The sequence below is a fragment of the Cannabis sativa genome, chromosome 4 (assembly GCF_029168945.1).
Source record: "Cannabis sativa cultivar Pink pepper isolate KNU-18-1 chromosome 4, ASM2916894v1, whole genome shotgun sequence".
Lineage (NCBI taxonomy): Eukaryota > Viridiplantae > Streptophyta > Magnoliopsida > Rosales > Cannabaceae > Cannabis > Cannabis sativa.
In genome coordinates, this window is record NC_083604.1 from 69,152,723 (window position 1) to 69,165,456 (window position 12,734).

General features: G+C 30.9%; 1 protein-coding gene across 1 annotated transcript; it reads right to left on the reverse strand.

Annotated features, from left to right (window-relative positions):
- Nucleotides 1-371: 371 nt before the first annotated feature.
- LOC115712229 (malate dehydrogenase, glyoxysomal) lies at nucleotides 372-3,779 on the reverse strand. Its single transcript, XM_030640492.2, has 9 exons — nucleotides 3,545-3,779; nucleotides 3,219-3,431; nucleotides 2,717-3,031; nucleotides 2,030-2,119; nucleotides 1,840-1,923; nucleotides 1,288-1,323; nucleotides 1,106-1,195; nucleotides 841-935; nucleotides 372-728 (listed from the first exon to the last, which is right to left on the reverse strand). The coding sequence occupies exons 1-9, from the start codon at nucleotides 3,614-3,616 to the stop codon at nucleotides 656-658; spliced, it is 1,068 nt and encodes a 355-aa protein (XP_030496352.1). The 5' UTR covers nucleotides 3,617-3,779; the 3' UTR covers nucleotides 372-655.
- Nucleotides 3,780-12,734: the final 8,955 nt, after the last annotated feature.

Here is a 12,734-nt window from a genome sequence, read left to right on the forward strand (position 1 = left end):
TTTCTGACGACTTTTCCAGCACCTGCAACTTTTTCGACGGCTTTTCCATCACCAATAACTTTTTCAACAAACTTATTATTACAAGTTTTAATAAGTTTATTTATTGTTCTTTTCCCCATATTTTAAACTTTAATTATTTTTTTAATCTCATATTTTTTGCATTATTTATTTATGTGATATAAAAGTAAACTTTACTACATTTTCCCACATTTATGAAAAAAAAAACCCCTTCTCTGTACGAAAGCCCTAAAGTAGATTTGGGCCCTTCGTTGTTTTCTTCTTTGGATCCATAAACTAATTAACAACGTTCAATGTGAAGAATTTGTGTTTGTTTTGAAAAGGGCCCAATGCTTGATACAAACAAACAAACATAACTGTGGAAATCTCACCTATCTATTCATTCTGTGAAATCAATCATGTAATACACAAGTTCTAATATTTGTTGGTACATCAGCATTCGGACAAACTACACTTGTTATTCTTATTCTTTTTCTTTTCTCTCCTACCATTTCCATAAATACCTCTATTTTTGTTATACAACAAAGGGCTTATTTTTCAACTTATTTTCCATCACTGTGAGTGTAAAAGCCAGAATAGAATACCCCCAGACCAGACCACACAGATCAAACATGAAATTTTTATGTTTTGCATTCACTCATTTCCTGATGAAGGAAACTCCCTTCTGAATGCTTGCTTCTAACTCTTTCTTTGCCTTCTCCAAGCCATCTCTGTTTCATGCAGTGTGAAGTTTCATTTAATACAAAGTGAAGGCACAAGTCAATTGCAAGAGCCTTTTATACATACATACATATAAGACATAGATAGAGAGAGATTACAGACCTTTCGTACTCATTCAGGGGACCAAGAGGGTGTACTTCCTCCACTCCACTGCGGCCAAGCCTTACTTTCGATGCAAAGAAAGGAAGCTCAGTCACCTGTGACATATCGGTAAATCATCAATTTCATGTCCAAAACAAAAAGTGTACACAAGTAAGATTTGTATGAATGTGAGTGAGTATATAAGAATGTTCAAATCTCTATGGTTTCAAAGTCAGGTTCTAAAAAAAGGGATAAAAAAGTATTGCCATAAAACACCAATACTTGCCTGAGAAGCCACAAAAGCACACTGGATAATGCCAGCATCTCCTCTCAAACCACGGAGACATGCATCGGCAAACTTGACAGCAGCATAAGCCTGCATTTGTTTAACATGTACAGATTTAGATTAAGGTCCAATTGAAGGTGGTTGGAAAGGTAACTAAATAACAAATTTGTAAAACTGCTCACCATGGACAATGTTGCAGATCCGGCTCCAGCTTTTGCCTGGAGACAATGAAAAAATTGGATCAAGAACTCTTCTTAAGTGTCTTTAATATGATGGAGAAGAATTGTGCCAAATTTTAAGGTTTTGTACAAACAGATATCTCAAAGTGCCAACACTTTAGTTACAACTTGTATGGGGATAAGCATAAGTTCACATTTAATGTCGAGAAAGAATGACACTGGAAGCCTTGTATACATTAAAGTCTAATCAATCTAAGTATGCTGATTCAGTAGGTACAATCTTAATCCTTTTTCACTTTCCTAGAGAAGAGTCCTATTTTCAAATGGGCATTAGTATTTGACAAGGTTGAAAGAAATGAAAATTTATGTAAAAATCAACCATCGGTTAGGTTTATGTAATGCAATTACTTGGTTTACTGAGATACCAAAATGAACATTTCAGTGAGATACCAAAAGTCATACTACTTCAGATTCGGAAAATTTGAACAGACTAAACTAACTTCCAAATGAAACTGCAGGCATTCATCAAACTAAAAAAGAAATAAAGAAATTTACCTCGACGACCTCAGTTCCTCCATTTTGAATGCGGTTTGTAAGGTAATCAATTTCTTTAGCATTAAAAGCGCATGGAGGTTTAACCTGTATGAAATGTCAGCATTTACATTTCCAAAATTGGGCATGTAAAGATTGTACTACTGAGAATTATCCAAGCAAAATAGTATATGAAAACAAAGTAATTTTATACCTGAGACAGAAGAGGTAAGATTGTAACCCCTGCATGACCTCCAACTACGGGAACATCAACATCCCTAGGATCAAGGCCCAAAACTTCTGCCTGCAAATTTAAATATAAATTCAGAACTCAAACAACTCCACTATATTTACTTTAATAATATTATTTTACCATCTTCAGAATTTCTAAACAGTACTCACGTGTAAGAAAAGAAACTAAAATCTTAATAATGTATCAGATTTTTCCTTCCTTGTATGATGCAAAAGTCAACTAAACCATCAAACTTATAATAACAGCTCCAAATTCAATAAAATTTAATTTTCCATAGAAGTCATTGCCTAGACAGTGACAGAAAAGAAAACAATCTAATACAAATAGATAATATTTTTCCTTGTTTATGTTCGTTGTGAACAGAAGAAGGATGTAGCGCACATTGGCTACTACCCGATTCTCAAAACAAATCAACAATAAATCAATTACTCAATTGGTTTATTTTATTTTCTACCACTTAATTGGTTAAATTCAAATCAGCAATGACCACATATGGCATTCAAAACAAAAAGTTATGTAAGAGACACAACATTCTGGTATAAATCTTTGGCATAAACTTGCCAAAAAAATTCAACAGATGGTAATCACAAACACTCAACGCATTAAATAAAGAAACAAATAATCACAGTGAACTTTGAAATCCATTACCACAAAAGTATTAGCTCTAACAACATCAAGCATGGTAACTCCCAAAAGGCGCTTTGGATCAAAAGTACCAGCTTTCTTGAAAACTTCAGCCGCAATTGGTACCGTTGAGTTAACAGGATTGCTGATCAAGTTAACAATAGCATTTGGACAACATTTTGCAATTCCTTCACAAAGAGTCTTCACAATGCCAGCATTGATATTGAACAAATCATCCCTAGTCATTCCAGGTTTCCGGGGAACACCAGCAGGAATGATTACAAGGTCCATTCCTGTCAAGGCATCTTCTAACTGAGACTGACCTAAGAATCCCCTCACCTAGCACCAGATTTCCATGATTTACATAAAGCTTCAAGTTTCAACTTATAATTAAATTATTAAATTGCTTTCTTATTTCAAAAATTTAAGAAAACCCAGATAATGAATTTATGAAAAAAGAACAACAAGATTAATCATTTGTATAAAGATATCAAAGAAAGTCGGAAAATAGGGATTGTAGTTTTACCACAGCACCAGTATCCATATGGCTGATATCAGCAGTGACGCCAGGGCTATTAACGACGTCGTACAGATGAAGCACCGATACCAAAGGGTTCATCTTCATCAACATGGCCAGAGGTTGCCCTATGCCACCAGCGGCTCCCAAAACCGCAACCTTGAATCCCGGCGCGGCGCCTTTAGCACGGCAATTCTCCCGACGTAAACCACAACCTTCCATCTTTAAGCCCAATTTCCAAAATAAGCAATCAGTTAACGATTTAGTATATAAACAAAAGGGGAAATTATGATCAACACGCATGTGCTCCTCGTGAAGTAACAAAATATCAGTACCTGGATGTTGGGAGGGAGAAGATGAGAAGAGATTCTGGAAATTCGTCGACTGGCATCAGCTACGGACTCCATTGTCGATCGATTCGGATTTCGGTTCTGGCAGACTAAGGGAAGGGTGTTTTTGTAATGGAAAAATAGGAAAGGGATTGATAAAGAAGAAGATCACGATGACGTGAGGACTTGGCTGTGAAGTTGGAAAGTGTGCAACAATTAAAAAAATTAAAATAATCATCTTATCTTATCCAAACAGGAAAAAATAGGTTCCTATTAGGTACCAGTGGTGCCTAGCACTTTCTCGACATGTTGTGTTGTGATTGGCTAGCGATACTCTCTAAAAACTATTATATTAAATTATATGGGACTCGATACTTAGTTGGACCAATAGCGATATTGACACATAGGAGGGTGTTAGGCACCACTAGTGCCCTTAAGCATTTCTCGTACTAATTATTAGATTATGCCAAAAACAGAGTTATTTTCCAGTTTACTATCCCGTGTTTAAAAAACTTCAAACGTATTTTTGGTATTGTAAATTATTTGAAATATTTCAAAAATTTACGGAGATGATATTATAAGCATAACGAACACCACTTTGAAAAAAATAAACCGGCATTAGTTTTTATGCACGAAAATTGACTAAAAAGTTGTAATAAGAGGTTGATAGTTGCACTACTCCTAATTAGAATAGGAAAATTTGACTAAATATGCTTACATAACCTTAAAAATTTTTCTCTAAACTTATAATTACCAATATTTGTAATCTAGGCCAACTTTAATGTTATCCCCAAATTACCCTTCTCATTTACATCACATCGGACCAATAATAAATAATACACAAGAAGCAATCGGACCCCGTCAGACCCCACATTGGACCCCCCATCGAAGCTACGTCTCCTACTTCGCAACCTTACAGATTCATTGAACCCATCGGACCTACATCGGATGTGCATCAGACCTTGCCCCAAAATTACAGATCTGACATTCTAAACCTAAATATATCCCTAAATCTAACAAAATCTATCTTTAACAGTAAAATCACAAATAAAATTAATAAAAAAACTAAAAAACTAAAAAACAAAACACGAACTCACCTTTGACATTGTGTCTGATTTTTCTGAGGAACCTCTGTGCACCATGGGTTATGGGTTGGGTCTCACTTTGGTTGTATGTGCGTCGAGTGCCGTGGATAGGGTCGATTGGGGTCCGCCGTGGGTCGATTGGGGTGTGTCGTGGATAGGGTCGATTGGGGTCCGCCGTGGGTCGATTGGGGTCCGCTGTGGGTCGATTGGGGTGTGTCGTGGGTATGTCATGGGTCTATTGGGGTGCGTCGTGAGTATGAGCGAGAGGGAAAGAGAGAAGGCAGCCCTAATTTATTTTTTGAAATGTGAGAGGTATTATGTGAAAAATAGGAATGTTGACATATATGGCCAACTTTAATACATATAGGTTTAGAGAAATAATTTTAAGGTAATATATGCATAAAAAGTTAAATTTCCCTTAGAATATTGTACTACAACTTCTAAGTCAACTTTGTGGCCGAAATTATATGTTAGAATATTTTTTTTCAATTTTTATAGCAGTTATACTTATAATATTTACAGTATCGAAAATTTAGCTTTTAATATTTCAGTTTAGCACGCGTATTCGAAAAACTTCAAACTTAATTTTAGGTAAACTATTCGAATTTTTTCAAAAATTTACAAGAATATGTTGTAACTATAACAAACACCGACATTAAATTTTTTTTTTTAATAAAAAAAAAAATTCAAGCACAGAAATTTCTCACCTAAAAAAAATTTTGAACTCTGTTTAAACTTTAAACGCTAAAACGTGCTATAAAAAGTTAAATTTCCCTTAGAATATTGTACTACAACTTCTAAGTCAACTTCGTGGCCAAAATTATATGTTAGAATATTTTTTTTTTCAATTTTTATAGCAGTTATATTTATAATATTTGCAGTATCGAAAATAGAATTTTTAATATTTCAGTTTAGCACGCGTATTCGAAAAACTTCAAACTTAATTTTAGGTAAACTATTCGAAATTTTTCAAAAATTTACAAGAATATGTTGTAACTATAACAAACATCGACATTAATTTTTTTTTTTAAAAAAAAAATATTCCAATATGTATTTTCAAGCACAGAAATTTCTCACCTAAAAAAATTTTTAGAATCTGTGTAATCTTTAAACGCTGAAACGTTGAAGAGTTTGTAATAAAAAAGAACATAACAATCTTATTTTCTTCTTTTTGCTAAAAAATTTATATTTCCTATACAAAATGTGGCTATTAAACAGAAAGTATTGTTCTTTTTTACAACATTACAATTTAAATTTAAACTCACTAGACAAATCTAAAAACAAAATATATTTCTATTGTTATTTTTTTAAAATTCACTAGACATATTTAAAAAAATATCTTTATGAGAAAGTGTTTATGACATGCGACTTCATTACCTATTGTAGTTACCAAAAAATATCTCTATAGCTTTTTTATTTTTTTTTTAAAAAAAATACAAATAAAAATACACATAATCAAAATAAAATTAAAGATATAACTAAGTATACGTGTATTGCACGTAACATTATTTAATATATATATATGTGTGTGTTATCCCTAGGAAAATCGAAGGATGATATGGCATTAATTTTTCTCCTAAATGTGGGGAAGATCATATCACCTCAATATAATTTTGAGAACCTCGACCAAGTCTCGTTAGTTCATCACATCACCTCGACATCCTTCCTTATGCATCACCTTGGCACGATATCAAAGGCTTCATCTCGGCCCAAGCTTAGATCTCAATACAAAGTCATCATCTCAACCCAAACTGAGATAACAACCTCAACATGCAACTTTGGCCCAAGCCGAGATGACAACTCCAACACATCATTTTAGCCTCCCTCACCACACCATCACCTTGGCCTCCTCACCTTCATCTCCAACGCCATAACCTAAAAATGCATTATCTTGGCATCACTTCCAAACTCATCATCTCAGCTCAAGCCGAGATCACAACACCTAGGTACTATCTCAATCCTAGCCTAAATCACAACATTGTCACCGTCTTGGAGCTCGTCACAAGGCACCATCTCGACCCTAACCGAGATGCACACCCTACATCATCTTGGCCCAAGCCAAGATGTTTCTCATCTCAGTGTGTATTCTTCATCAACATGCATGTGCTCTTAGTGACGAAAATAAGCTAGCACGTGCAGATAAAGATATCTTACACAATTATCATTTTTTAAAAAAATATTTATTTTGAAACATGATTTTGTTATCATTTTGTATTTTAAACCTAACTCGATCATAGTTAGGGGAATGTACGTCTTGGGGTTAAGAGATTTTAAACCTTAACAGAGTCCTAGATGAAAATCTATATAAATGTGATATCAATTGTAAAGGAATCCAACTCATTCTCATGAACTCTCACTTTCTCATTTTAAAAAACTTACTTGAGGATTGAATTCTTAGAGAAGATAATTCTGGAGAACTTTCCTCAAGCATTGAGACCAATAACAACTCAAGTGGATTAGTTTATTATCGCCAAAAGGGGGTGAACATCTATAAAATCCTCGAGTTCATCTTTATTAAATTCCTTTTCCATAAACCGGTTTATTTGTGATCGATATTAACTTGTGTTCATCTTGCTCGCTTACAATCATTTTAGATCCATTAACAAGAAAAATATGTGAACAATATATATATACACTACTACAAAATGCCCAATTTTCGTCAGTCAACGCGTCTTACCAAAATAGCTGACCGAGACAAAAAATAGGTAGAGATTTTATACTTCAGCTGATAACTGAACCTAAAAGAAAATAATTAGCGTCAGCTACTACAGTGACGCTAAAGGAGGAACCAAGGAAAAAAGTAAAAAAATTAAAAATTATCTTTTACATTTTGCTTCAGTAAAAAGAAGACATAAATTTAGCTTCCGTTATAAACAGAGGTTAAAAAGTTTGCGGCTGTTATCCACCGAAGCAAAAAGATTTAATTTTTGTATATATATAATATACAATGGACTTCAGACCCAATTAAAAAAATCCAAACTTAAAAGAAAAACTTAACCTAAATATCTCACATAGCCGCACCAACCTCACTCTCTCTCTCTCTCCCTCTCTCTATCACCCAGTCGCACCATGGCAGCCACACCACCATATTTGCCCAGTTGAAGTGCCTATCGAAGACCGCCAAGATGCCCATCGCCAGCCGCCTAGACGAGAGCCACTGCACAACCACCCCATAAGTCATGGTACTCTCTCTCTCTCTCTCTCTCTCTCTCTCTCTCTCTCTCTCTCTCTCTCTCTCTCTCTCTCTCTCTCTCTCTCTCTCTCTCTCTCTCTCTCTCTCTCTCTCTCTCTCTATTTTTAATATGATATTGCCTTTTTTTCAAAGTTTGTGGTGATAGGGTGGTGGTGATGTCGTGGTGCGCGGTGGTGCTCTCTGGTGTCTAAAAAAATTTGAGATTATTGTAAATTTGAGATATGAAATTTATTTATGTGAAACTAAAAAAATTGTGGAAAATTGAAAAAATTCTTCTCGCATCGATCTGGTTATAATTACCATTTTTTTTTAATTTTTTTTCTTCGGTTATAACAATTAGCGTTGGTGTACTAGTTTTTTTACTTCAATTATGAATTAAAGTAAAAAAAAAAATTGTTTTGGTTCATATCCGAAGCAAATAATCAATTAGCGTCGGTTCATAATTGATGCAAAAACTATCACTATCTGTGTCTACGGCTATAGCGTAAGATATACCAATCGAAACAAATTTTTTATATAGCACTTAAAAATCGAAGCAAAAAATTCTTTTTGTAGTGATATTATTTTCTTCTTATCCTTTTTTTTTTTAATAATAAACATTATTAAAAAATAAAATAATAATTATAATAATCAACAACGTGGACCCAAACATTTTAATTGGGCATAAAAATATATATTAAATTAAAAAAAATATATGGTCATTTTAAAAATAGTTAGAGTTATAAACAAATCTATATAATCTATATAGATTGGGCTTTTTGTAAAGAAAAAAATGAATATTTTAAGTAATGATAAAAATTTTAAAAATGGTATTTTTAGAAAAACAAATTTGGCTTTTTTCTTTTAAAGAATTTTTTGGGCTAGGAGTGGGGCCTTGGGCAAGCGCCTAGCCCGCCCCACCTTTTGTGCCAGTTCTGAATAATCAAGGGGATTTTTATAGGGAAACTTACAAAAATATTGAAATTTGGGTTAAGTTTTACAAAAATACTGTCACACGGAAAAATTTTCAAAAATACTGTGTTTTTATAAAACACTAGTAACACAAAACAGAACAACTCAAAACAACAGTAAAACAACTACAAAACACCAGTAGAACACCAGTGAAAATTTAACACAGTATATGAAACTTATAAGAAAACACAGTAAAAAAGTAAAAAATACCGCCTGGTAGTATTTTTGTAAAAAAAATAACAAAAATTAGTATACCATGTAAATTTCTCATTTTTATATATATACTTAATTACATAATTATTTATGAAAATAATAAAACTAATTTTAATTAGTTAAAACAGTGTTAGTCTACCAAAAATAAAAGGTAAATACTATTTTAGACCCTGTGTTTTGTAAAAGTTACCAATTGGACCCTCTATTTTGTCAAATGACAAAATGGATCCTGTATTTTCTAAAATGGTACAAATAGGACCCTGAAATGATTTTTTGTCAAAATAAAATTTGATTATAATTCGATCTAAAAGTGCTATGAAAAAACTTTTTACGTTTTCTGTACTTGCTCGTATTAGGAATTGTCTTCAAGTTAGTTATATTAAAAAAAATTATCAAAAATTAAGCTGAGGGTTCTATTTTTACCATTTTGGAAAATACAGGGTCCATTTTGTTAATTAACAAAACACAGGATCCAATTGATAACTTTTGTAAAATATAGGGTCTAAAATCATATTTACCCAAATATAAATAATATACTCAATTACTTAGTGCATGTTTGACATCGTAACTAAAAAACTGTTTTTTGTTTTTAAAAACAGAAAATTGTTTTTAAAAACAATTTGGCTTGTTTGGCCTTGTTTTTTAAAAACAGTTTTCAAAAAACAAAGTTACAAAAAATAAGAATTTTGAAAACAACAAAATGTTGTTTTCTGTTTTAAAAACCAATTCACTTTTGGTCAATATTGTTTTTAAAAATCACTAACCAAACGTGACTTGTGTTTTAAAAACTTCAAAAACTATTTTTTGTTCTCATTTCTAAAAACAATTTTTTAAAACAAAAAATAGAAAACAATACCAAACATGCTCTTATATTTCTTGTATTGCGTCATTATCGGCACTTTTGCTATTCTTTTTCTGTCCACTTTTTTTTTCTTTCTCCTTTATTTTTCTTTTCTTTTCTTTTTTAACAACAATTTATTCTTTTTTTTTCCTTTGTTAACATTTATTCTTATAATTTTTCAAACTACACTATTAGTATATTGGACTTAAAAATATAATCATTCCAACCTATTTTTTCAATATAATCATTTTAATATATAGAAAATATATATTATTCAAAATAAAAAGCAACATTTTAATTTATTAAATGTTGTTAATTAAAAAAAATTATATTTAAAAATTATGAGATGTTATTAAAAAAAATTTAACACTAAGATATTAAATAGTTTATATATATTTGTTACGTATTCTAGCTGGTTAATTATAATTATAATTATAAATAGTTATATATTGTTGATCAAAATACACTTCTGTTACTTTTTATAGCAACTTTTACGTTACCTTTAAATATATTTAAAATTTAATAAGGTACAATGAAATACAAAAATTACTAAATAACTTATATTAGCAAAATAAATATTTTTTTAATATATATAATTATTGTACGATGTTATTGAAATAACTCTATAAATAAGTTTATATAGAATATATACCATATAGTAACTTTTATATATAAAATCACTACAAGAATTCGCACCAATAGCGGCGGGCCTATTAGCGGCGGAGCTCCTCCGCCGCTAATAATGGGGCTATTAGCGGCGGAGCCCCTGCTTGGCCGCTATTGGGTGGCAGATTTTTTTTTTTTTAAATATTAATAGCGGCGGGCTGTCCGCCGCTAATGCCCGCCGCTATTACTATTAGCGGCGGGGTCCGCCGCTAATACCCCGCCGCTAATAGGTGGGCGGGAAAAATCCCGCCCATATTGATTCAAAGTATTAGCGGCGGACCCCGCCGCTAATAGTATTTTATTTAAAAAAAAAATAAAAAATTAATTAAATGTTATTAGCGGCGGGGTCCGCCGCTATTACCCCGCCGCTAATAACACTATATATACCCCATCAGACCCCTCATCCCCATTTTTCCATTTTCTCTCAAAAAACCCTAACCGCCTCCTCCTTTCCCCTTCTCCTTTTCTGAAATTTCCACCGCCTCCATCTCCGACGCACCACCACCCCGACGCACCACCACCCCGACGTACCACCACCCCGACGCACCACCGGTTATTTTAGGTAAGTATTGTTTTTTTTTTTATTATTTTAGATTTGTTATTATATAGTTTTAGGTTTTAGATTGGTTTATATAATGTATATTTAAATTTTGAATTTTATATATTTTAGGTTTTAAATAATCTGTGTAGGTTTTTATATAGAAAAATCTGTGTATATAGAAAAATGTAGGTTTTTATAATCTGTGTAGGTTTTTAAAAATGTAGGTTTTTATATAGAAAAATCTGTGTATATATAGATTTTTGTATATAAAATTGGATATATTTATATATAAATATATGTTTATCTGTGTTTGTGTATATATAATTGGGTATATATATAAGTTTTGATTTTTTTTATGTGTATATATACTTTATAAAAACTGTATATTATATATATATTTGTATATAACAGTTTATATATATATGTATATAGTAGTGTAGTATATATATTGTATTGTATTATTATGTAAAGTATAAAAACTGTACATTATATATATTATATATTTTGTATATTTTGTATATATTATTTTTGTAATATAATAGTGTATATATTTGTGTATATACACTGTACAGTTTAAACATAATAGTGTATTGTATATTTTGTATATATATATTATTTTTTTATTTATATATTTGTGTATATAAAATATATAGTATATGGTTTTTTTTTAAGAAAATATATAGTATATGTTAATGTATATATAATTTATATATTGTAACAATATTGTATATTGTATTGTTGTTATTTGTAGGTTTTTTAATTAATTTTAGTAATTAGTAATTTGTATTTGTTTGTATTTGTTTATTTTATGTTAGATTTTATTGATATTAAATTAATTTCTTGTTAAGTTTGCTAAAATTTGAGAAGTAAATTTAGCAAATTTAGAATATTGAAAAAAATTTTAAAAATTAGAAAAAAAAAATATTAGTTTGTAGCTTAATATATATATAAATTTTTTTTTTAAATAATAATAATTAGTTTTTTAGTAACTTAATAAATAATATAAATATTAAAAGTTGAAAAGATTAATTAGAAGATTTGATTTATTTTTTTAATTTTAATTAAAATTTAAATTTAAATTAAATGGATTAACTTTTATTTGAATTTTAAGAAATAATTTTTTTTTGTATTTTTAAGGTGGTAAAAATTAATTATTTTATATTTATTTTAATTTAGAAAATAAATTTATTTTTTATATAAATGATAAATAATTCAAAAATTTAAAAATTAAAAATTAAAAATTTAGAGATGGATGTATCCTTTTGAAAGGTACATGAAAAAATTGAAGAATTATGTGGGAAATAAGGCACGTCCTGAAGGGTCAATTGTAGAAGGTTATGTTGCTGATGAGGCAGTAACTTTTTGTTCAATGTACTTTAAAGGGTGTGAAACAAGATTTAATCGGCTTGATCGAAATGAAGATGCGCCTTCTGTTTGTCGCTATCTCTCAGTTTTTAATTCTCAATCTCGTCCTTTAACTTGCGGACTTATCAAGCCTCTTGATCATATCAGTCGTGAAAAAGCTGAGTGGTACATTCTTCAAAATTCTCCTGAAATCCAAGCTTACTTAGAGTAAGTTTGTTACGTTTTTATAAATTATTTTATTAAATTTTTAGTTTTTATTTTCTATCTCCCTCTATTGTATCTTGACATTATCATACTTCACAGTGAACATTTGGACAAGATCAGGCATGAATATCCTAATG